This window comes from Lagopus leucura, unplaced genomic scaffold (assembly GCF_019238085.1).
Source record: "Lagopus leucura isolate 7727_CA_CO unplaced genomic scaffold, USGS_WTPT01 Super-Scaffold_100015, whole genome shotgun sequence".
Classification (NCBI taxonomy): domain Eukaryota; kingdom Metazoa; phylum Chordata; class Aves; order Galliformes; family Phasianidae; genus Lagopus; species Lagopus leucura.
Window position 1 is genome coordinate 11,157,303 of NW_024962269.1, and position 26,088 is coordinate 11,183,390.

Below are 26,088 nucleotides of genomic sequence, written 5' to 3' on the forward strand. Positions count from 1 at the left end.
TGTAATAAATATCTAGAAACTGAGGGAAGGATGGACAGAGGTAGCACCAGTGAAGACTTGACTCGTATCCAAGAGAAAAGACTCCTGATGCTATGTTACACAGCACCATTACATCTATTTAATAAACAGCATATCCAGCCTACTGTAATGTGATAATGAGCTCAGCCACTGAAAAAACGGCATGGTGAAGAGACAGCAGAGGAAGGCCTCACTACAAGCTACCCACTGACTGTACATGGGCATGGCCAGTGACACACAACAACCAGGAGGGCAACACACGGGACAGTACTCTGGATTGCTTAGAAAAAGATAAGGCAGGAGTGAGAGCGGATAGCCAGGTGTGAAACATCTTTTCCCTATCTGTAATCTGAGCTTCTACTGATAGAAAGATACGGCACTTTGTTGGAAGTGACCTAAACATTATTCAGCACCTCCGTGACTGTCACTGTTATCCATTCATGCATAGGGGGACAGGATAATCAAGATCCCTCTGGTCTTGTGCTGGGTATGCGAGTATTTCTTCTTTGTTGCGGACAAAGGGTAAATTTGCAGTGCCTTTTCCTCATCCTCTCTCCACTGATGATTCTTATTCTGAACCATTTTCTTACACATAGCATTATGCACCTGTTACAGTGGGCATTTTGCATCTTCTTCTGTTAGGAAAGAGACAGAGGCCAGAGAGTTTCCAGCCAGGCATTGGCTCTGCAGAAGGACTAAGTCTTAAGCAGAGCTTAAGGAAGCCTGAGGAGATGAAGAAGGATATTTCAGAAGCCATCAGGGAGACACACTGCCATCTGCCTGCACCCTTTAAAAGTGCGGGGTTTTCTCCCATGGCTGTTTGCTGCCAGAAGCAAGAGGGACAGTTTCACCTCAATATCTTCCATGCATAACCATAACCCTCGTGCCTGCTTCGAGCTGAAGCTTTTAACAATCCAACAGCCCTGCAGGGAGATCAGCAAGAATAGGTGTGCACTTGTTCTAACATTCATCAGATTTGATTTTCAGCTTTCTAAGAACTCTAAGGTCATACGCATAGATAAGTTAACTGAGATAAGCAAAGCTGTGCTGACAATCACGAAAAACAATTCAGTTCTTCTCCTGCCATGTTGACTATGGAAAAACCAGAGATGCTTCTCACATCCCCTAACCCACACCTCCCAAAAGGCACAGCCTGCTAAGCTGTGTGCAGCTACACCAGAAACCTGGAGCTTCTAGTTTCTCGAGCTTCAGGACAAGACAAAAACCAAAAGACATTCTGACCACTGAGCAACAGCCTGCAGAAAGCATCAGAAAACAGAATACAAGCTGCCCTGCAGGCTGTGGTGCTCTACTGTGCATCACAGTGATCCTCCCAAATGACAACGTAGGGACTGCTTTGCTCTCTGTCCTTAAAATACAAGAAGCATAAGAGAAAGAGCCCAGATGTCTCCAGAACCCAGATTGGCTGAGAAGAGCCACAGAGAAATTTATTCTAAGAGTAAGTATCCTTAAAACTTACTTCACTCCAGGAAAACAGAAAAGAAGAAAAAAAAAAAAAAAAAAAAAAAAAAAGCACCAGGGGAATTTGGAGCTGAATCCAGTCCTTCCAGATTCCCTAGAAAATCCTCGGCTCACAAAATGATTCCCCCCACACAGCACTGACTTCTACAACATGGGTTTAGAACTCTTTATGATTTCCTTTGGTGATTAGTTTTTCACTTCTCCATATCATCCTCATCTCTAGACCCAGAACGAGCCTTGAAATAGGAAACTAATACTTTTAACATCCTGGGCCAGCAGAATTTCACTTCCCGTTCCTGGTGCCTGCCATAAAACAGGAGTGCAGGAGAAAAGCTCAAGCTGCCTGATGAGCTTTCAGCTCTTGTTCCACTTTTCTAGGTTTCTGTCTGCACTCCTTTCTATTCTAAATGCTAATTTTGCTTTTTATATTGCAAGCAGCTGTGGCATAGCCCCACAACCCCCCTTATTAAGATTTAGTGCCCAAAGCAGAAGGTCTTTCCTTGTTGCAATAACGTGACCTTTAAATCTATGCAGCAAGGTTAATACTGGAGCATCGTTTCAGAATTCATCACTGCAACTCAGAGACAATCCCATTGCAATCTGCTCATTTAAGCACTGCTTTCAGGACTACAGATTTTCACAAATGCATTATTCCTAATACTGTAAAAAGGAAAAAGGGAGGGGAAGAAAAGGATGGAGAGAGAGAAGGACAGTACACCATTGTGATTTATTGGAGAGTAGATAGTCTGCAATAGTAGAGTGCTCTTTCTTAATCAAAGCTTTATTAAGTTCTAGTAATAAAAGGTAAGTGTTTTTGGATAGGAAAAAGGCAGGAAAGGGTAACACGTCCATTTCAGGAACAGTCACACAACAGCGCGTGACTGAGAATCCCTGTTAACATCTCCAGCACCCACAGCCAGCTGGTGCAGATGCCAAGCACAACCTGCCTTAAGTATGCCCCAGCAATGCATAGGCTGCAGCCCTGTCTTTTAGGTCTGCATGAAATCGCAAGGGAGAATAAGGTCATGCTTTTTGCAGTGCAGAAGTCTTCCAAGCCTTTTCCAATAACAATAGTGTTTCCAGGTCAGCTCACAATACAGGAGCATCACAGGACAAAGAAGTCTTCAAGCCACTTCCCGGTAACGACAGAGCAGAGCAATGAGCATTATTCACTGCCTGGACAGCTTTCCCCAGTTTTTTTCCCTGTACCAAGCACCAGGACAACCACTGTTCTCTGATTATTCAAAGTAAGCATCTCACTTGGTTCCCTCAGCAACTTGATCCTGGGATCTAAAGCATCTCCCATAGATATGCATGCCTACAGAGCCACAAGGTGCTGAAAAGCACTGCAAGACATATAAACAACTACCTCTTTTTATTAAGCAGTGCTTTTTGGGATTTAGGGGGAAGTGGATACTAAAAGAGAATGAGGCTCAACAGGATCATTCCGTTCAGCAGCACAGCACAGAAAGAAAAGTCATACTATGAAGAAAAACTTACTTGATTTCAGCAATGCTGCCAGAGCCTCAATGGCTGCCCTGGGGAAAGAAGAAAGATGGAAAAATGTCAGTTTCTTTGATAATTTTTTTAACCTTCTTCTTCATGATCTTCTGGGTCAGGCTTTGCAGTTGGTCTAAACTGACAGCTTGAGCTGCAATGTCTTACACCAGCAGAGAATCCAGTTTCTGCAGCTGACTCAGTTATTCTAAACGACCATTAGCCCTCTAGCTTTACCGTTACACTGATTTGTAGTGACCATTAAATGTAAAGAAACAGCCATATACCCAAAGTAATGAAGCAAGTCTTTAAACTACTGCCCTAGAACCATTTCTTTGTATCACACTCAGCATACACCCATTCCAGACATCAATGCTTCCATCTACATCAGCAGATAGATTCTGCATCGGATTGGGATGTCAGCATTTTCCAATAGATTCCACTCCCTCCTCCATTTTCCCAAAATAAACTTCCCCTCCATTCCCCTTTCCACCTGCTTAAACTGAAAATAAGGTTCATTTCCTTATAGTTACGTCTCGTACTGCAGCAGCAGGTAAAGGTTCCCCACTCAGATCAGGGCTTGTAAGAAACACGTTAATGTAATGTGATTTGCCCCTAGGTCTTAAAGAGTACTAGCAAAAGAGAGATAAGCAGAGATTTTTTTGTCAACCTTTACATCAATTCAATGCACAAGTAAGCAACTCAACTTGCCTGACTCAGCATAGCATCAATCTAAACGGGAGCCAGAGAGATCTGCACTGAGATATACTCATTTCCCACATGGTATTAGCTCCATCCTACCAGCCACTCAGAAGGTTTCCCTTTCCAGCCATGTTCTGCTGGAGCAAGAAGAGCCATGTACCAACCTGGCTTACTGCTGCGAAGTTTCAAGCGCCTATAGCTTATTGAATAAATACAGCTGCAAAACCCTTCATGCCCGTGGATTCCTTAAAATGTAATCTCTTTAGAAACCAATCCCCAAATAAAATCACATTAACTTCCATACTGAGCCAATTATCATCTGCAGCAAAAAATTACTGTTTTCTTTTTTGTCATCAAGCTGCTGTCTGTTGCATGTTGTAGCAGTGGCTGAGACTGAGAAAGATTCAAGATCTGGTTCTTGCTGATGTTGGGTTGGTGTCTTTGTCTAAGGTCATGCTTCCATAATTAACCTGACAAAGTTCAACACCAGCATTAAAAAAAAAACCCAAGCAATCACCAACTGCACACATCTGCATAAAAAATACTCAAGATTTAGGGGGAAAAAAAAGCAACAACAACAACAAAAAAAAAAAAAAACAAGAAATAAACAACTAAAATCCCACCCACCAGGGGAAGTACAGTCATGCTCTCATTATTTTACTTCCACCCAAACAGCAGCCATTCAGCTGGTGGGAGGAATACTGTCACCTACCAGCCATTCTGCACACTCAGGATAGAGATGTGCTACATCCAGTGATCACTTAGCCTTTTCTTAAGTACCCAGCTTGGGACAAAGTAAATAGCTTTAAACAAATTACAATTTTGCCCAGAGCTCCTCCCAAAGCTCACATGCGTGTTTTAAAAGAAAACATTACGTACCTAATTTCACAGTAGTCCCTGTGGGCTTTAGGTGATGCATCAATCACACACCTGAACAGCAAAGGAGTGGAGGAAGAACACAGGTATTTCTAGATCCATACAGAAGAGGCACCTCATTTACTGTATGAATTTTCTCAATTTCCACCTACTTTTTTGAGCAACACGACAGTCCTGTAGCTGTAGCTAGCTAGATTTCTCATTTGCCATACTAGCAGCCTAGACACTGCCTTATCTCAGTCCATGCCACACGTAGTGCTACAGTAAAATAAAGTGGAACCAAACTAGGGCATTTCGTCTCCTAACTCACTGCAATTCAGAGATGATTTGACACAGGTAATAGACAGTGTTCTGTGTGACCTACAGAACGTGCTCTACAGGTACTCATAAGCAGGTTCAGACCCAGTAGGCTAACCTCAATAGTACGCATTGTTTTAGAGTACATACTGAAAGAAAGAGTAATTAAATACACAAGTGTAAACTGCCAAATGGATCAAACATGTTTAAGGGACAAAACAGACTTAAAAAGTAGAGCAAGCCGGCCTAACTCGATGTATTTCTTGGATAACTGATTTTTCTAGACAAGTGAAACACAGCAGATCTCATTTCTCTGTTGTTCAATAAAGCTTTCGATATGGTGCCACACTGGAAATGAGTGAACTGGGAGAAGATGAGTATTAGTACAAGAACTGCAAAGGTGGGAGAGGAACTGGTTGAAGAGGCACTAGCAGGAGATGTACAGCAAGAGAAATTATTGGACTGGAGGGAGGTCACACGTGGAAGTTCTCAAGGATGCATTTTGAGGCTGATCTTATTTTATACTTTCATTAATAACCTCAACACAAAAAGTCAGAGTAAACCAACCAAATCTGCTGATGGTGTGAAGTCAGGAGCTATTACCAACAGTCGGGAGTTTGGATTATCTTTCAGGAATAACAGGATGTTTTTGAGTTCTGAAGCAATAGAGGTGGGATGAAGTGTAATGGTCAAAGTGCAAGGTTATGCATTTAGGGCTTAATAAGTGTTAATTATGAGCTGGGGCTCCTAATCGGGAAGCACCCTGGATAGATGAGCCCATTAGAAGATTAGGACAAGTGTGACCCAACAGGGTGAAAAGGACAGATCGGGTCTCAGACTGTCACTGCCAATGGCAAAAGGAAAGCATGAAGGTTTTAACTTCAGGTTTCACTCAAACAGCTGTGTGCAGCGCTTGAAAGGAAGACGCAGAAAAGGGCTAAGAAAACAGAGTAGCAGAGAAAATTCAAGAGCCTTAAAGATTGAAGCTTAGTTACTTTAGCAAAATAATGGCTGAAAGGTGACTTGATTGTTCTCCAATCTCTCCCACTGGTGTGGGGAGAAGTAAACACTGCATAAGACAGAGAGCTACTCAAACTGAAGAACAAAGCTGGCACAAGGACAAATAGATATAAAATGGCCATGAATAAGTTTCAACTGGAAATTAAAAGAAAGCTCTTAAGCACTGGAAAATGAGGCTCTGAAACATCCTCTTGGCAGAAAGAGAATGAACAATGTAATGAATTTGAAAAGGGAGCCCGAATTTGTTTATAACAGGCAGTGGCAGGAGAGCTCAGGTGCCAATGAGGTGCTCTGAAAAACCTGACCCAGAAATCACAGTAGTTCTATATACCTTAATTTTAATCATACAAAATGGAACTGAACGATAAACAGTTTCTCCAAACACAAAGTTAACTAGCCAGGCTAGAAAAAACTAGCAACACCAGTGTAAGCAGGAAGCCCAGGCAGTCTGGATCTTACATCCAACACTGCTCTAGAAGTACAAAACCAGAGTAAAGATGCAGTGCTAGAACTTCCAAAAAAAGCCTCTCTTACTCCAGCTGTTTGCCATCCAGAGATTTCATAAGCTACCACTGGTGCCTATGGAAGTTTGGTGGTTTTTTTGTTGTTGTTGTTTTAAGTGAAATTTATTTCCCTTCCATGTATTTTTGAAGCTGTGCAAACTCTTCACACATACAGTATCCCAGGAAAGAAGAGCATCACACAGTGCAGCTATGAACTCTCCTTGCATATATATTTTAAGCTTGGAGTTAACACCAGCATTATAATTTACACTTCAAGTCAGTTGTCAGCTAGTAACCCCAGAATATTATCTACCTTTAGCACAGAACAAATTCAAACATACAAAACACCCTACAGGAAACAACAAGTCAGAAAAGAAAAGGCAGAATGGGCTTCCACTGAGAACAGCAGCAAGTTGATGGATGTGTCAATGGGCTTACAGCAATCCAAGGCAACTTGTGTTTGTGATACCAGCACCTCTTAACAGCATATGGTAAACCAACAGCATCTTTTCTGGCATCAGAAGAGATAATGAGATGAGTGAATCTGGGTTGGGAAGACAGAAAGGAGATAAATAGCGCATAAGAGCAAGAGAGAAAAATAAAAGACGGGAACAGGAGGGAAAGTTTAAGAGCAGAAGAAAGATGTCTCTATGAGCCATATGCTAGACCTGAGGATTTGACAGCATGCCCAGTTCAGAACTCTGCATTTGTCTCAAGAAGGAATAAGGGATAAAACGTTTCATTAAAAACAAACTGGCGAAGCTGTCCAGATGCCTTCCTCTGATTTTCTGTTCTGTGGCATTACGTTACTCAAATCCTTCACTGGGATTGACAGAGCAGGTATCTCGAAGGAGACTCATTCATATATTTCAATAAAAAGATGTATAAATAAAGTTGTGCTGTCTTAAAAGGCATAATAATAAATGCCACACTGTAATCAGAAAACATTAAAAACTGCCTGTAACAGCAGTGCAGACAGCAGCTCTGAAGAATGGAAGTCTTTTGAAGTGTTTCCAAACCAGCAGCTTGAATATCAGGGCAGGAGTGCAGCTTGCAGGCAGATAGACAATCAGCTTCCAGATCTTGTGCTTAGGAACCAGGAGCAACAACAAAGAGAAAAATGTGCTTCCCACGCCAAAGAAGAATCGGATTAGCCAAAGTCAGGCTGTTCAGCATAGACAAAGAAAAGTCTTTTATTATTCTATTATTCTATTCTTCTATTATTATTATTTGATGAGGGGGTCACCCCATCAGATCTGGGCTATTGGGACAGTGTCAGCTGGAAGTACTGCAGACAGAGGAGACCAGGAGGCAGCTTCTCTTAAGTCCCCTTCCCCACTCTGATCTCAGCTCATAAGGCTGCAGCTCTTAGCATTGCTATGGACAACTCTGTTTCTTGAATTGATTGCTTACTTCTGTTCTGCACACCATTGAAGAAAACCCCCTGGAAATGAAAAATGTTGTTACAGAAGGGATGCCTGGTGAACTACATGAAAGGATTTGAAAACTCATAGGGCATGAGGAGTTTGGTGCCCATCTGTTCCTTGTTACTATGGACAGGGAACAGATGAGACGCTAAAGACTGAACAAAGAACTGATCCAACAGGGCTTTGTAAATCAGCTCCCAAGTAATATAACCAGCATCTTCCTTCTCCTGAGAGATTTTATCTTTATACATGCTTAAACATGAAACATCCTCTTATTATTGAACGAAAGCTAATGATTTGGTGCTTCATTAAATACCTCTTCAGACCTGATGCAATTCCTAAAGGCAATCACACCTGGATAATGAAGATGGAAAGTACTATCATTAGAGACATAAAAGATTCTCCCCTGCCTGGCAGCCCGCATTGCCTCAGCCTACTCTCTCATTTTGCTCTTTGTCTGGCTATTTCTCACTGCACTCACTTGTTGCTGTCATGTTCATTTTATATCTCACGCAGTGTGGGGCATGGACCATGTTATATATTTGTACAGCATCTAGCACAATGGGAATCCTGACTGAGGGCTCAAGGTACTACAGCTTACATGCTTAAAGTCCATAAGCTCCAGTTGCTCCTGTCTCTTGAAGGAATTAAGTGCACCTAAGAGCACATACTGCCTGGCTGCTTTTCACCCCCAGCTCTTGGGACTTGTGTTTAGTTACTGGAGCATACAGTCACAGACTAACCCAATCTAAAAAGAAAACTTCACATTTGACAACGGAGAGGCATTTGGAAATAACATGTAGGAACCACAGCAACAGGTGCATTATAAATCCCATCAGAAGGTAGATCTCACCAGAGACAGATGCCTCAAACAGCCATTTCCATTGTGGCCCAGAAATATAGATCTTAAATATGTAAGTACTTCCACAGTAATTTGCTTTGTTTTAAAGCCAGCAGCTTTGCAAATTTTGAAAATTCATGGGGAAAAGCTGCCTATGCTGCCAGCATTTTCATGGCACTGCTGGTCTGCGACTGACAGAAACACACCCATCATCATGCCTGCTTTAGCTCCAGCTTGCTAGCTAGGTATTAAGACTTATGCTAAAGGCATAGCCTGCTTACAGTTTGCAATGTCCCACCCATCACCAACAGGTGGTGTTCAGAGATCCAGCTGTTTTGCACAGATGTGCTTTTGACTTGGTGCCAAAGAAAAGGGAACTAAAAAAAAAAAAAAAAGAAGTCACACGCTCCTTTTCTAATGGTTACTTCAATTCCAGTGATCTGATTTGTTTTCCTGGAAAAGCACATACTGCCTTCAAACAAATTATGCATCTTCCATGGATGCTATTCTCTCTGATGCAATTCTTCTTTGCTGAATAGAATTTGAGAACAAACTGAGAATAAATTAAATTCATGCTGAAAAGTATTTTCTCCCCACCTTCAAAGACTTCTATGAGCATTAAATGTCAGAGTAAGGTGGTAAAAAAAAAAAAACAACAAAAAACAAAAGCAGTAAATGAGCATGTACTAAGTCAATTAAAAAAGATCAACAGTGAAGGGAGAGATTACTCCCTACTCTTTAAGCCCAAAAGAAGCCCAGAATTGAATTTTTTCCTGTCTTACACACTTGTGTGCTCCAAATCACACACTGTGCTTATTGAGAAGTTATGGTTGTAATGCAGAAGCTCCTGCCCTGTGTGAAGTTCTCTGTTCTACCCTAAGTGGCCAATGTAATGAATGTATTTCAGTTCCCAGGCTCAGCTCAAAGCCTTCACCAAAGCATCTTCCAAGCATCTCTGTCTTCCCTGGAGCCTGATATGTTACATCAATGGAAAGGTACAGCATTTCAGCCTCTTCTATTTCTGCCTCCCAGGAAGAAGAGTCACCCCAGGGCTACCCTCCAGGCATTCTTACAAGTATCCTACTCTTTCTAGTATAGAAGTACAGAATGAGAGACAGCTGTATCCTAAAAATCCATCCTATTCTTTTAGCTTCTAACTTAAATTAGCTTAAAATTAGTAATAAAGAAGAACGAGGCACAGGAAGTGCATTTAAATCCTTGCCAAATAAATACCCAGGTATCTCATGCTGCGTGGTACAGAGCCGGCATCGCTTGCAGAGGCAAAAGCTAAAGCTCAAAAGGCTTCCCATTCCTGTCAAGCTCCCTCTCTGGGGTCAGATGACACCAATAGAGCTGAGGCAGGCTGTGACAGCTTGTCATTCACATCAAGGTTAAGGGGGTCATTCAGTCAACACAGGTTTCTTAAAAGATCAATCACCCAGACAATATTAAGATGACAGTGTAAGAACCCAGCTCTCCCACCTAAGGGAGGCATGCAGAGGGAACAGAGAAGGGCTTGATGCCACCCCTGATCAATTCAGGATGGGGAGGAAGATACTCAGAGGCCACATTGGATAACAGCACAGCCCTGCAGAACATCTCACACACGCACACTGAAATCATGTCAGTGAGCGAGGTTAAAACTCCCTTCATCCCCAGAGAGCTGCCTTCCAACCCCATTTCACTCACCAGTGGGAAAGAACCTGGTGGTCTGTTGGCTCAGTCCTTTATTGTCACTTCATTCATCGTTTATCGGTTCACTATAACTGACAGTTCACACTCTACAGACCAAAGGGTTGACCAAGGAAAGCCAGCTAATGTAATCTTTTAGGATTTCAGCAAAGCTTTCAATACTGTTTCCACGGTATCCTCCAGAACAAAACATCCAGCATTCATCTAGGCAAAAACAAGGCAATGGGTGAACAACTGGCTGACAGGTCAGAGGGTTATGGTAGATGAGGTTACATCAGGCAGGCAGCCTGACACCACTGGGATTCCTTAGGGATTCATTCTAGGGCTACTTCCCTTGAATGTTTTCATAAATGATTTGGAATGTGGACTTGAAAGTTTACCAATAAAGCTCATGTACAACTCGAAATTGGGAGCAGCTGTTGACTCTATTGAGGGTAGAAATCCTACAGAGAAATCTTGACAAATTCAAGTGTTACCTACCCAGAAATTCCAGAGTCAGATCTCAATAGACAACCTGGAATTCTGTCATCATGAAACTAAGTTGAATCATAGATGGCTTGCCATTGGGAAGTCTCCAATGGCAAATTTTGAAAGAGAAGCTGAGGCTTGGGGGTACCCAGAGCCTTATGATGCCATATAATAAGCCTACATTCACACAGTGTTTGTCTGCAAGCAACTGGAAGAGCTTTATGTCCAGTCAATTGCTGGCAGTAGGATACCCTAGAGCAGCTTGTAGTGTCAGCAGGCCAGGCAATAAGATATCTGACATGCCATTGCTTGTGCCCAGAGTCAGTTAAACTAATGTAAGTATCTGTACAACTTAACAGACCTGGAAAAAAAATAAAAATCACAAAATGTGAAGCTGAAGTCCTGAGAAAGTTCAGTCTTCCCTGAACATCACCAAGAAAGTTACAAGGGTAACTTCAGTGTCAGCCCTTTCTTCAAGCACTAAGACAGATTCCCCTGAATAAAACAAAGAATGTTCGGTATTGAAGATTAAAAAAAAGTGTTTGTTCTTTTTAATGTAATGGTACTGTTTCCCTATTACAAAGCTCTAGAAATGGATCCATCAGTTTACACGGCACTTCAAGCTCCCTGACTCTGTTCAGATGAAGAACATCCATAAAGAACAGCCAAAGGAAAACTTTAAGCTTAACATTCTTCAGAAAAAGGGCTGCCTTGTAGAGCCTCTTGAATACATGCAAGAAGCAGTTTCTGGAATCATTTCTTCCTATGCTACATAACCAGGTACAAACTGGATGTCTGTGAACTGGCAATAATGTCATATTAACCCTATAGTCTTATCCAGATCTGCCAGTTTGTGAGGGTCCAGTTGCACAGCCCACCTATAGGGAAAGACCATGCTTTGAATGCAACTGCTCACTGCAACACTGACGGAGCATAGAGTTACATCCACATTTCCAGCAGGGAACAATGGGAAAACACTGAAGCTAATTAATCCTCCTGAATGCAATGCTTTCCAATTATCGAAGTCCATGTGTTTCCCAAATGAGGAAACATTTCACTGTTATGCACACAAGTAAAGCAGTTTTTCATACATTGCTCATACATAAATCCCAAAACATAGTGGCCAGAGAGCACTCCGAAAAGTTTACATACAAGTGAAATTCCAACCCAATATAGAGAAGATATTCAGGAGCAGTCACCAATTTTCTCCCAGTTTCCAGCTACCCCACTTTTCACCTCCTCCAATGAGATCCTCTTGCCATATACACGCAGGTTATTTTTACCTACCCTTTCACGCAGAACTTGCTATGGATTGGGCACTTGTACAGTTTGATGGTTTTAAGTAATGCTGCCGAACATGAACCCACTTGGAAATACTGAGTTGTGGCTGCTTATAAACCCCTTATGCGTGTACACGTGTAACGCGGAGCTAACTGGTTCTACTAAACCAGTCTCAAGTTGAGATCAACTTGCACAAACATGCTTGAGAACAAAGTAGTACTGTCCTAGAGACTCACATCAGCTATCTTGACCTATGTTTCAAAGGCATTTCCATGTCTAAGCACGCAGCTAGCACCAAGCAGAATTTTTCGAAGCCCCTTTGTATGTTAAGATCACAACTACCTTTTATAACTGAGCAGAGTTGAGCCTGAACCCCTCCAAAAGGCTTTCCAATGAGAATAGTGGATCTCCAGCTGTACCTCTGTACATCTAAATCTCTAAAAATCTGGACTCTTCCTCAGAAAACTCAGCCTTAACGAACCCAAACCTCTTAATTCAATAGAAACAGCCAGTCAATAAGAAACATTTCTAGTCTATCTTCTATGTAAAAGAAATGTCAATTTTGCACACTGTTTTGGGAAAACTGGACTGCAAAACACATGTAGAACACTGCTAGAAACATACAGCACTCAGATTTGCCACAGGCAAGTAAAGTAATGATGAAGACTTCAGGGAAAATAGATGTTGCAATTGCAGAGCAGGGAGAAAAGCTTATTAATTTGTCTGGGAATTTCAATAAGGGTTTAGCAAAAAGAAAGCCTTCCTGCTATTTGCCTCCCTCTGTTATTCTGAGGGTTGCCTTGCTTGAAATGCAGGAAGGACAGTGGGGATGCTGCTGTACTGTGTACTATGCACAGATAATACACAGATAGATACCTCTGCAGAAAAAGCCAAGGTATAGAAACTGAACACCTTTCACTGCACTGCAGCAGCTTTCTGGACATAAGATTTCCAAGCTGTCATCAGGAGAGCCATCAAAAAAAGTGATCAACTTCAGATTAAGTAGGATAGCTGCAAACGAGGAAGCATCCCCTGCAGAATCCATCTGCGCAAGCAGGCTGAGCCACCACCACAAACACAGCAGTGGGCACAACTACTCCAACACTGCTGTCAATGCCCTTGTCCTCACCTCAACTCTGCAGCTCAGGTAGGGCAGAAGTAGGACATCTTTCTCCAATATGGGCACCCTACAGACTGCAGGTCAGAGATGAGGCTCTCTGCAGCACCTCTAAAGATATTTGCATTTCAGAGACCTGTCACGGGCTATGTAAGAATGCAATGGAAACAGCTTTGGTGAGGGTCTTGTCCTGAAAAAGAGTAGTACGTATAGTTTAGAGGCTTCATCAAGATTCAGAGAGACAGTATTGTCAGCTCATGCTGCCTCCCACATGGCATGCTGCCCAGCTGGCTGCTCTGAGTCAGATCCAACACACGGGTCACATCAAGACTTTGAGATGATGAGTAGGAAGACCGTACACCCAGGAGCAGGCAATGCACAGCCTCAGATTTCATCCCCACATCTATGACCAAGGAGACTTGTCAGCAGACAGCATGCACTAGCCCCAGGTGCAGCACTGGCCACTACGTCATCATGCAGCTTGCAAGCAGCAAGCATCTGACTGTGGTGGCAGAGCTGGCCAAGCACAGTGATTTTTATATTTTTTTTTCTTCCTGTTTCATGCATGCAACTCCTTATTAAGCAAACTAGTCACATCTTTGTGCTGGTGCTCGTTCTTCACAGCACTTAGGGGTGGGGGGCTGGGGGCAGGAATCACTAACAAGCCAAAATATAGCAAATACTGCGTAATGCCATTGGCCAAAAAAAAATCAGCAATGTCATACCAGCATTACTGCACGGGCTTTTTGAAGCATTAATTTGCAGAAGCCTAACTGTTAGCACTTGTTTCCCCCTCTTTTCATTGGAAAACTTTCATCTGATATAGTCAAGCCAGGCTCTGTTTAGGATACGAAAACAGGCCATATCAAAGCTAAGGCTGGTAGAACATCAGCTGTAAATAGAGGAACGAAGCAGCAGAGATAAATAAAAAGCACAGTAAAAAAAAAACAACAATCAACCAAGCACTATTGGGACAGTTCTTCTATGTGCCACTGATTTTTCTGCACAGAAGAACCTGGAAGGCAGTGAAAGTCAGAATAGTCACACGTGTAAGAGCAATTTAAAAAAAAAATCAAAAGGAAAATTAGGCTTTTGGGTACACAGTGAGAGCTGTCATGCCATTGCAACATATTTCCTACAGTACACACAAAGATCAAACTATATCCATTTAACACAGAGAGAAGATAAAGTAAATGAGCCAAAGCTATGGGACAATTGTCTTTATCTCCTATAATAGCCTCGCTGTTGCTGCAGGCAGACAGTAAAAGCTCAGTCTCAAAGCCATGACCTTGCAAAGATTCACGCTTCGGGGGGAATTTCCACTCCCAGCCCCAGCACTGCAGCTCTATTTGAAGTCAGTAGCCCTGTTCTTCCTCACCAGCCACGTCAGGCTTCCAGGTTCTCCCCTCTGTGTTCCAAGCCTTGTCTCTGAACACATCCCAGAGCTGCTCAGCTCTAGGTTTATTTACAGATTTTACTGGCATTGCTGCCATTCCAAGTGTTGCCCTGCAGATAAAGAGACCAGGAAGAGCCCTACCAGCGTTACCAAGACAGATCTGTGCTGCTAATAGCACTGCTATTACAAAAAGAGCTTTCCTAATGAAATCTATTCCACCTGCACTCAGTAAATACTGTAGTTTTTCAACTTGCTATTTTGTTTTCTACAATCAGCATTATCTAACTGTCCAAAGAGCCTGAAAGCGTTGGAGTTCGCTCCCTCCCGCTCACTGGAAGGCAGTCAGTTGTACTGCCTGTTCTCTGCATTGCTAAAACCAGCTGCCCTGCTGCTGCTAATGCTGGGGCAGCTCCAACAGCATTATCAGGATAGGGAATCCTAGTGTAGAAAGGCTGTTGCTAAGAGCTTTGACACCATGTCATTTAACTCTGATGAGGACAGGTCTAATCGCTGTGATGTTTTTAATGCCACTGATAGTTCTAGAGACTGGTTCACACCTCACCTACCAGCACTGGTGGAGCTGAAAAAAAAAAACAAACAACCAACAAAGCCAGCCATAGCAGCCCTAGGAAATTCTTCAGGTTGTTTTTGTGTGGACAGCACTTGCTCAGAGACAACACTGTGCTCCATTCTTGCTATTGGAAGTCTGCACTGATACTTTCTTCCACTGTTTTCAAATTTCCCATGCCTACCTTCAGTCTGGAAGCATTTGCTGGGAGGGTCTTACACAGCTGCCATCTACCCCTTTATAGGAGTAATACACTTCTGGGTCCAAGAGGACAATAACTCAGGTGAAAGACAAGGAAAAGAGGATTTCTGGGCTCTCAGATGTGCTGACACACAAGTGTCTTCAGCTTTATCTAGTCACTTTCTGGCTGTTATCAGATTTACGTCATTATCCAGTTCAGTGCTTTCCAAGGGACTCCATCTCCAGGACTAAAAAGCAGGCAGGTGGGCGCAAGCTTGTCACCTCAGTGAGGTCGTTCAGACAGGCTTTACTCAGAAATATCCCTCCCTTCAGCTCCAGCACCCCAGAGCTGTCTGACTGATGCCTTCCGAAAGCTCTGGCACTTCACATTTATCTCAAACATGTTTACAAGGTCGCATTGCTCAGCCTTCTCCTCACTCCGCCAGCTCCTCATTCACTCCACAATCCACTTCAGCCCCATCCTGCTCTCAAGCGTAACATCTGTCTCCCTTTCCTCATTTTTCCACTTCTCTATCCTCACCAAATATTTCAGACAACTCATCTTACACTCATTACCCTCAGGAAGACATTAAAAAGTGCAATCTGATGTACAAACACTGAACATACAAAAGCCTGATTCCAGGGGACTTGCCCACAGTAACACACTGTTTCTGTAAGCCCTTCAGACATATCTTTTGCCTTCAATTTAGACTTTTTGCTTTCTTAACGCTTACAGTCTTACCAACACCTGCAACAGATCCTTCTTCCTGTACCTGCGGACTTGATGTAGCCTGCCCAATCTTTCTCACAGATAACCTAAGAGCTTCCAGAAGCCATCCCAAACCCTTCATTCAGAGGGCTGGAAAACTTCTTACAAAGAAAGGTTGAGGCAGTTGGGCTTGTTTAGTTTGGAGAAGAAAAAGGATCTGGGGTTACCTCTTTGTGGCCGTCCAGTACTTAAGCTTATAAGCAGGAAGGGGACTAACTTTTTATATGACCTCAGAGTGACAGGGCAAGGGGGATGGCTTTAAATTAAAAGAGAGATTCAGGTTAGGTGTTAGGCTGGAAGTTTTTACTCAGAAAGTGGAGAGGCATTGACACAACTGCCCAGAGAAGCTGTAGGTGCCCCATCACTGGAGGTGCCCAAGGTCAGGTTGGACGGGGCCCTGGGCAGCCTGAACTGGTGTGGGCACTCAGCCCATGTCAAGGGGTTGGAGCTGGGTGGGCTTTAAGGTCCCTTCCAACCCAAACCATTCTATGATTTCTTCCTGTATTACAAACAACTTTATAATCTTTCTGCCTCTGTTATCATTTTTTATTTTGGTTTATTCCACGATTCGGGCTATTTACAAAATGCCTATAGCACAACTTGTGCACATCAGTCTTTACTCATCCTTCTATGGAACTACCACATTCAGCCACAAGGTGTTCTCAGTGACAACAGCAGTTCATTTACCTTTGGGCAGCACTGATGTGAAATCAAGTGCTACCTCCCAGTTGGATGGGAGTGACAACCAGTTAGGTGAGAGAAGCTCAATCTGAGGCATATCTAAAAGACAACATAACTGCCCTGAAGCACCCAAGTATCAGCTTTAATCTAAATACTACAAAGACCAATAGTGAAACAGATATGGCAACACAGAATATAACCCCTGACTGGATATTGTGTCCTACGAAGCTTGCATAGCCCACGCTAGGGGCCTTGCTGCAAGCCTTAACAGTTGTTGTCAGAATGAGGAACATTAAAGCTAGGGCAGAGAGACCTTCCCACCAAGAAAAGCAGAGAATTGCCTGCAGTACAAATACCCAAAGCCAACAAGCATGGTCAGCCATGAACCAAGCGCACAGAGTCAAGAACTTGAGAACAGCAGGAACTTGCTCCCATACCATCTTCCCAAATATAATCCACCAGCTCACTAAAGGGGAAGAAATAATGGCAAAACAAAGCAATGTCTTCAGTTGAAAGCATTGCTTCTTCTTGAACCCTATTGCTTTTAAATGAAATAAGAGAAACAAAATAGGCCTAAAAAAAGGAGTCCTTTTCTTAAAGCAACAGTCTCACTGTAGGTCCATTTATAATCCAGTTCCTCCCTGTCAGTGAGTATCAAGACAGGCCTAGAAGCGCGTTCCTCTTTGTATCGTGCTCACTCACCACCCTTAATACCCCCAAAACAGGTTATCTAAGCTTAATCTTGCCATACCAGAGGCTACCAAGAGATGGCATCAGGGTTTCTACGTGTAACACCTTCGGCCATGTGCAACAACCATGGTATTTCTTTCCACTTTCTCAAGCCTTCATCTATTTTCAAGCCCCATCTGAAAGCATCTCTTTTCTCCCTTGCCTCTATCCCTTTATTTTTCAATTTCTCTCTTCTGCTGCTATCAACAGTACAAGACCAGTGAAGTATAATTCTGCAATCCAACTCTATTTACTCAGCAAAGCAGCTCTGAGGTACCATCAGTCTGAAATGAGATTTTATAGCTTATTATTAATATTAGAACAGGTCATTCTTGGAGAAAAACCACACAGACCATAAAAAGAACAGAGAGGAAACTGCATAAAACTAGGACACCTTTGGCTCAGAGCTCATTTCTTCTATTACAATGGCTCACTGCATTAAAGTAAATAAACCCTAATGCTTGAATTATCTCAGTGATGTGCATCTCTCTGCTCCCTGCTATCTGAAATACTAGCCAGGCTGAACAGACACTTGATGTAAACAAAAGTTTTAAAGGCAATTTCTTTTTCTCTTGTTGCTGGCATCATATCATTCAAAATAATACTAACTAGTTTTATTTAGCAAGAATTTCTAGCTAAATCACATGTAGATCAAGCCCAGATGGGAAACATGTCATTTGGTTGTGACATAGCTCAAAAGAAATCTCATTCCCTCCTGCGAGTTTTCTATAGGGATCAAGTGAACCTAATAGCAATTTGAGAATAAGCAGGCAGTAAGCATTGATTAATTCTGACCACATTCCAATAGAATTGTGTTACTTTCCAACTAAATATCCAAACTGCTCAACGTGATTAATAGCAAAACAGAGACTAACAAGAGGAATTAAGGATGATTTGCTTTTGATCTCCTATCAGGAACTGTTGCCAAATAAACAAAGGCATAAAGCTTTATGTGGACTACTCCTCAAAAAGAACCAATCACAGCAGCTACTGTATCAGGTCACCAAGGAACTAATCACCATGTTGGTGTGTTGAATTTCCTCACTCATCCTCAAAATGCTGTCTGACAACAGCCATGTAACACGCTCTTCTGTTCAAGGAGAGGGCAGCTGAAACCTTAGGACAATTCAGGAGATACATTTCCAGCAAATGTCCGTGGTGGTCAACCAGGAAGGGATTATCCAGGATTAGGGCTGAGGAAAGGAGCTGCCCTGCATGGAGCCTGGGATGCATTCACAATTGCATCTCTTTCATGTGTCTCTCCATTATCTCTTGTTCTTAACAGAAGAGATAATTCTAGTATTCAGGCCATTTCTGCTATGTCTCCTCTAAGGGAGACAGCCAACTGCCATTCCAACCCCTTCTCCTCTTGCTAAGGTCACAGGAGATCATTTTATCATTTGTTGATGTGGCAACTCAGTCACTTTTCAACACCGCAGGCTCAACACTTCCATTTTATCTTGCTTCAGAAGCACCATTTATGAGGGCAGAAAACAATATCAGTTGCGTGCAAACCATTTCATATAGAAAAGATTATATATATTCAAAGCACACTTAAAGCAGCGTACATCCTCCCCTTAACTTACAGCTGCAGTATTTGCAGGGTCCTTATAGTCTCCTTGGTCATTCTGATAGTGTCTGATTAAATGCAGGCTTTTGCATTTAGGCGTACTCTTAAGATCACCTTAACATTTCTCTTTTCTTGAATGAATTCCACTTTCAAGAGTCCTGTGAAAAAAAAATCTCTCCGGTCCCATTATGATAGAAGTACGTGATGACAATACGATGACAATGGAATCACTTCCTGACTTCTGAGCTTTTCAGATTCACGAGTCACTGCCCAACTCAAGACAGCCCTCAACAAGTATCACCAAAGAAAACACACAGGAGGTGTTCTCATCTCCTCCTGGGTTTTCAGTCCTGACCAGCTGGAGGACGGCACTTTCTAAGTCAGTATCCATCCACCCGACTTAACCCTGAATTCCCATCAAGCCGTTTCCACATTATTCTCCAGTCAACAGGGAAATAAACAGTCCCCTCAGACTTCCAGGGGCAAACACCTGATAAAGGTAAAGACAGCCCCACTTCTTTTTTCCTTAAATATACAAGGAGTCCACGTAACTATTTTATCTGTGGTGGGTATGTGAGAGGAATTACTGCCTTTCATGGAAACTAAGATCCACTGCAAGTGTCTGAGGAGCTGGGACCACCCAACAAACACTAAACATCAGATTTGTGATTCAGTGTCAGAATCAGGCAACCCTGGACACGAGCAAAGACAGAATTTCTTCATGTTACATCTTCTACTGAATTGATCTGGCACCGTTCCCAGGCTTGTTAATTCACTTTTTGCTTTTAATTAAGTAGTCAAACTTCACTAAGAACAACCCACTGAAGAAAGCCAAGTTTTGTGAACATTCACAGAAAGCAAGATTATTTTTATTATTTTTTTTTTTTTTTTTAAATTCTGATGAGCACTCATTCTTCTCACAATCTGTGTTTAATAGATGTACTCATTGTTCAGTGTGGTAAATAGATGTACTCACAAAAAGCTTTAAGGATCAAAGACATTCTCTAAATTGGTTTGATTAAAACAGTAGGAATGAGAACGGCCACCAACCTTTTAAGAACAACAGAGAAAGATAACATCTGAGTGGTTCCCTTCCTTACAATTTCACGCTCACTTGCCATTTTCTAAAGACTGAATATTCCTTATGTGAAAGAATCAAGTTCTGGATTTTTACTTTGATAATCCATCTTCAACTCAAGGCATCCAAGAAGAGACTGGCACAACACATGCAGCCCTCAAAGCTATTTGCTTGATGTGCCAGCAGCCTGAGGAGGATACCTGATGCTTGGCCACCTGGAGACACATCCAAGAAGAAGAGATCCAGCTTCAGAGAACAGACATCTGCCAAAGCCACATCCATCTGTTCACAAAACATCCAAATGTCTCCTAGAGCAAGTGAACTGGGAAGATGAGCAAGACTGGTGAAAGAGACATGGGAAAAGTGGGAGACTAGTAGAAGATACAGGCAATAACGGAAGGTGAAAGGAGTCATTGAACTGTGTGAGGCACCAGGGCACCAGTGGTGTTACATTAGAGGAGGTGCTGACAGCAAAGATCGGAGCATCCCACTCACACACTTCACTATTGACATAAACAGAACATCTGGCTTTATTTAAAACTGTCCTTACAGAAATGAACTAGAAAGCTTTCACTGCAACACAACACCACACAAGACAGACAAGACAGTCTAGAGTCTCCATCTCACTCAGATTTGACAGTATTTAAGTTAGGAGTTCTCTAAACCCCAGTAAGTTTCACATTTTGCCCTGTGGGTTTTGCTTCAGATGCGGGCAGTCTTAGAGAAAACCACAGTTATGGCACCAGCAATCTGAAGACCTCAGATGCCTAACTAAGACCAATTAAAGTCCATGAGTCAGTCTCAGGGGAATCAGAGCTACTTGGCATGCACCCAGAAAAGGTCAATTGGAGCATTGGAGACTATTTCTAAATACCCCAGAGCTTTGCCACTGAGAAAAATAAATAGAACTATGTATCTTGTTTCCACATCTTAGCTGGCTGAATAAATAGCTCTGATAGCACACTCTCCAGGGTAGATTCTTAAAGTGACATTGGTTCTACTGCCCAGGACAGGAGAACACGGGTGCAGCCACAAGAGAAGTGCATTTTCAATGTGGCATTCCTGGCAGCTGATCAAAGAACATGGATTATCTCTGCCCCCACAGTTGCCAGCTGTTCCTTCCCAGAAGCAAGGCAAATCATGGGGGTATGTGGTTATGGAGAGAAGCTATCAAGGGCAAATATAAAGGGAGGATCAGAGACTTGCAAGGAGGACATCACAAGATTTCCTCTGTAGGCAGGTTACAGGCTAGAATTCTCTTCAAGTTCCGTACCAGCAGCCAAAAAAGAAGCATATGCTTTTGTGACCAACTCACTGCACCAAAATAACTTCCCCTAGATTTCAACACAGGGGCTTTGGGACGAGCTGTGCAGTCTGAGTCAGATGACCAACAACAAATGCAGAATAAGACAGAGCATGTGACTCTTTTTCTCAGCATCTCAGAAAGTCCATCCATGAAGTCCCTTCCAGAGTAACCCTACCATTTTCTTTAATTAGATCTACTTAAAAAACAGACTGGCATTTTACACATACCTCCATTTTCTGATGAACTTTAAACTGCCTTGTTTTCAAACCATAGTTATCCCAGGTATTTGTTAATACCAGGAAAGATCTGCAACCCATTTGCAGTCTAGACTTCCAGTCTCAGGACCTACATTCTTGCCAGCAATAGTGCTTGTTGGGGAAAACAGTCTCAAGAACAGTACACCCAAAAAGACAGCAAACAAACACCATCCCCACTAATGAATTAGAAACTAGAGCCTTTAAATAGGTTGCAACTGCTTTTTAAAACAAAACAGGCTTTCATGCTTCTGATGTGAAGTAGTCCAGCTGAATCATAGAATGACAAAATGGCGTGGGTTGGGTGGGACCTCAAGGATCTTCAAGTTTCAACCCCCTGCCACAGGCAGGATTGCCAGCCACCAAATGAAGTATTAGATCAGGTAGGTTGTAGAACAGATTTTATCTTCCACCTTCATACTCATGGAAATACATTGCACAAAGAGCCCAAATACATTAGCAGAAAAAGGAAATTAGGAAACTGAGCAGTGAGGTAGACACCAAGACCTTTTTGTCCAATGGAAAATAAATCCTAGCTTGTCAGCAAAACTGCTGTTTTATTAACAGAAATTCTGACACTGTTTTCTGCTTCTCTCCCATAATATCTCTTCTAAAAAAAAAAATAATAATAATCTAAGAATTGATTAAGAGAATTCTTACAGGAGTTGAGAGGAAGCAAAACCCAAAGTCTGCTAGTTGTCTATAGTCTGTGCTTTTGAATGGATCTCAGAAAAAACCTGGGCTAGGAATGTTTAACAAACCAACCTCTCCACTTCCCTCAGAAGAAGCCACAAATGGAAGCTTTGCACAAAATTCTTGTGCTCTCAAGCAACCAGTCCCATTGCATAACAAAGAACTAGAGAAATGATAGAGGCCCAAGTCCCGTTACACCCAGATCTTGACCTATGAGACAGACAAGTAGTACTAATGTTAGTCTAATTGCAGCCAGTGCCTCAGGAAAACACAAGGAAACCAGGGAATTGGGTGGAATTTCCTTAGTTAAGATAATGGACTCATCAATCCCTTTTGGTTGCCTCAGAAGACAAGTCCAACTCTGGAACTAACTTATTTTGAACCTTACTGTCATAAAACAGTTCTCTAGGCTTCCTGAGTCTTAAAGTTGTACCAAGAGGCCTGAAGAGAAACTTGGAGGCTACTAAGATATCCTAGAAATAACACCACAGCAATAATATCCTTAGAGTTGAGTGATATCCAAATCCCCATGCTGGAAACACACTGGATCATATCATATTTTTGGAGTGATGGTGCAGAGAAAACTAACACTGTGAAGCAGTTCCAGGTACTCAGTACTACAGTAGAAAGCCAATAATGCAGACAAAAATGAACTGGCTTCCATTAGCAAGGCAGCTGTAGGAAGTTGTGCATCTGCTGGGCCTATTTGATAAGACAAAGTGCTCAAATTTTTATAACCCCAGATACATAGGTAGAAAAACTGGAAAAAGACTGCATTAGCAAACAAAAGAACTAATGTTGATTGCAAGTTAATCAATTGGAGCTAGGAAAATAATTCAAATTCCTTCCTTTGTAGTGTATTGTGTAACTGGTTGTGGCTGGTATTTGGAGAACTGGTATTAATCTGTCACAACATCTGAAAGGACACAATTTATTGGTGCCCCCATCCAGGGTGACTGGCCCACACTCCTATGACTGCTATGCATAAAATGATCAAATTGTGCCACATTTGTCTTTCCACCTGTCACCTACACATCACACCCAACCTAAAGCTCCTTCTTCAGTAACCGCCATCCACGAACTGCACCCACGTTGAGTCAGTACAGAAGCTAGGCTTGACTGATTATTGCTAAGGCTCTCATGAACAAGTAGGAACAACGTGCTCCAGAAAGCAGAGCATGTCTAAGGGAGAGAACCAGCAGGTTCTGTGTTGCTTAAGCAAATGTGTGGGCAGAGGTCATTGCAGTAAGTTCTACCTTCTGGTTGCAATGAACAAACCACACGGTTTGGATGTTCATCTTCTGTACTACCTTGAAATGCATCTGAGGCACTGCCAGAACGGAAAGCTTGAGGAATAATATTCTGTATTCAAACAGAGGTACAAGTATACTATTTGAAATATTTAGAACGGACTTCAGAACAGTCCTAGGTTAACACTAGCTAGAACTGTTATTCTTCAAAAATACTGGAATGATTTAATCACAGCTCTTTGCACAAGGAAAAAGACAATCTGCCACAGTTCCACTGCACCTGCCCCAGGCAGGAGGCTCTTGCTAAGGGGTGGGCAGGAGCAGTCTGCTGCTCGGATGCGCTTCTCAAACTCCAGTCCTGACTGGAAACTGAAGGATGATACCTTGTAATCAAACTGCCGTTGCTACAAGTAAACAGCCACCAGCATGAATCATATGATGAATCACAGCATAAGCGTGTCCTTCAGGGAACTATTTCTGCCTCTTAAAAAAATCTGCAGATTTAAAGTGAATGGAAATTGTGCATCGATTTCTGATTTCTTTGCCTTTTCACGTGGAACCAAAATTTTATTTCTTGCTGGCCTGGAAAGATGAGTTTCCCTTGGGCTAGTGCCTACCTTACAGTCCTGATGTGCTGCTTGCTGTAGGGAGTGATGACTTTGAAAAGCAGCTCCATGGCTCCATTGATGCCAAGCGTGGTTCCGGCAGCAACTAAACCAATAAAAGAGAAAAGCAGTCAGGTCTGAAGCAGGCAGTCTGCAATGAAGTGTTTAGAGCTGGTGCAGGGAAGAGACTTGCTGCCCCTGAGGTTATGAGGAGATTTCTATGGGCTCCCAATTGTCCTAAACAGATCATTTTACAAACAGAGAAACAGCAGCACAGAGCTGGCAATGGACACACCTTTACACAGAGTCATCCCAAAACCAGTTCTCAAATAGTTTGCTTCTTCCCTGAGTTTCCCAAAGCTCTTTCCTCTGTGAATATTGTACTCTCTAGAGGACAAATCATAATTGAATACAGTCAGGAAAATAACAGGGCTCAAATTCTTCCTACATTTGCCAGAGGCAGCTGCATGAAGATGGCTTACTTCATAGAGGCATGACGGAGGCTCAAGTTTACTTCTACTTGTGCTTTTACTCAGCAGTTTGGAAGCGTATTTTTGGGAGGGGGGCTGCTGAGTACATCTTAATTTCAGCTACCTTTAATCCTTCACTTGACAGCACACACTGGGAGCATTTATAGACAGTTCTGGCAATCCAATTCTAAAAATGCCCAACGAAGACTCCAGTTGTTTATTGGGCCACAAAGACGGCAGAGTCAAAAATACTCAGACAAGATGGAAGCATAGCTGGGCTGGAGGCACCTGAAGAGCAACAGGGCTGCTCCGGCAAAACAGTAGAGGATGGATTTTGAGGTAGGGTGAGGGGCTTGGCATGAGCAGGAAGGAGGCCAGGCTGCAGCATGCATTCTGCAACCTCTGTAACATCTGCAGCTGAAATGGGATGCAGGTGCACTGAAGCAGAGCAGTGATTGGTGTAGATTATCATTTCGGGTGGGAGGCAACACAGGGTCATTACACAGCTGTGAAACTCAAATAAAGCCACATTTCAGCTTCTGGTCTTGGCTGCATTTTCAGTCAGACTTGGTCTTTCAAATGCTGCTTATAGCAGGGAGAAGGGCTGAATGTTGAGGTTTGGCTGCTTGCCTGAGAAAGCCCATTGCATGAAACTAGCTCCTGTACAGCTAGAAGGGACCTGCGGGGCTGGGAGCCAGGAATGCTAAATCTTAAGATGCATGAAGGCAGACTGCAGGCAGGATGACTGTCAAGAATTATCTGCTGGGTGAGGAAAGGGAGGGAGGAAAAAGAAATGGTTAGAGTGAGCAAAGGGAAACTTGTGCTGACAAACTCAGTGCTTCACAGCAGGGAAAACCTGTATGAATCTGTAAGGATCCTTAGGGGTAATACTGGAAATCCTGTTGCTTGAATTGCTTAATATGAAGGCATAGCCAAACAAGACAAGGGAAGGAACACTAAGACAGGAGAGGAGACCAGGCATTAAGTTCCCAGCTCTAATCTGTACTTCCTGAAGGACCCTGAATAAGTGATTTCTCTCTGCCTCTTGCCTCTGTTGCTCCAACTGCATTACTCTACCCTGTACAGCTACTCTGAGGATCAATACAATCAACAACAGTGAAACACTTGGCTATTATGATAACAGAAACTGCATAGCAACTAAAGGTACCCAAGCCCCAGCAAAGGAGTTGGCTGTATGTATTATGGAATAGGAGACCATTGCCAGAAATACTTTCATATTCATGAATATTTTCCACCTATATTTGATAGTCCACATGTGAAATACTTTGTAAAGGCTGTATAGATACTTCTAGGAATA

At 42.6% G+C, this 26,088-nt stretch overlaps 1 protein-coding gene across 9 annotated transcripts in view; it reads right to left on the minus strand.

The window, feature by feature from the left end:
• AGBL1 (AGBL carboxypeptidase 1) overlaps nt 1–26,088 on the minus strand; it is a 489,727-nt gene that overhangs the window by 443,041 nt on the left and 20,598 nt on the right. For all 9 annotated transcript variants that reach the window (XR_006179785.1, XR_006179786.1, XR_006179787.1 and 6 more), the window contains 2 exons: nt 24,313–24,406; nt 3,001–3,038 (listed from right to left, as the gene is read on the minus strand). Coding sequence is in view for 5 of the 9 variants with exons in the window: in XM_042875615.1 (XP_042731549.1) it covers nt 3,001–3,038; nt 24,313–24,406 (132 nt within the window). In the remaining 4 variants the exon portion in view is untranslated. The remainder of the gene's footprint in view (nt 1–3,000; nt 3,039–24,312; nt 24,407–26,088) is intronic.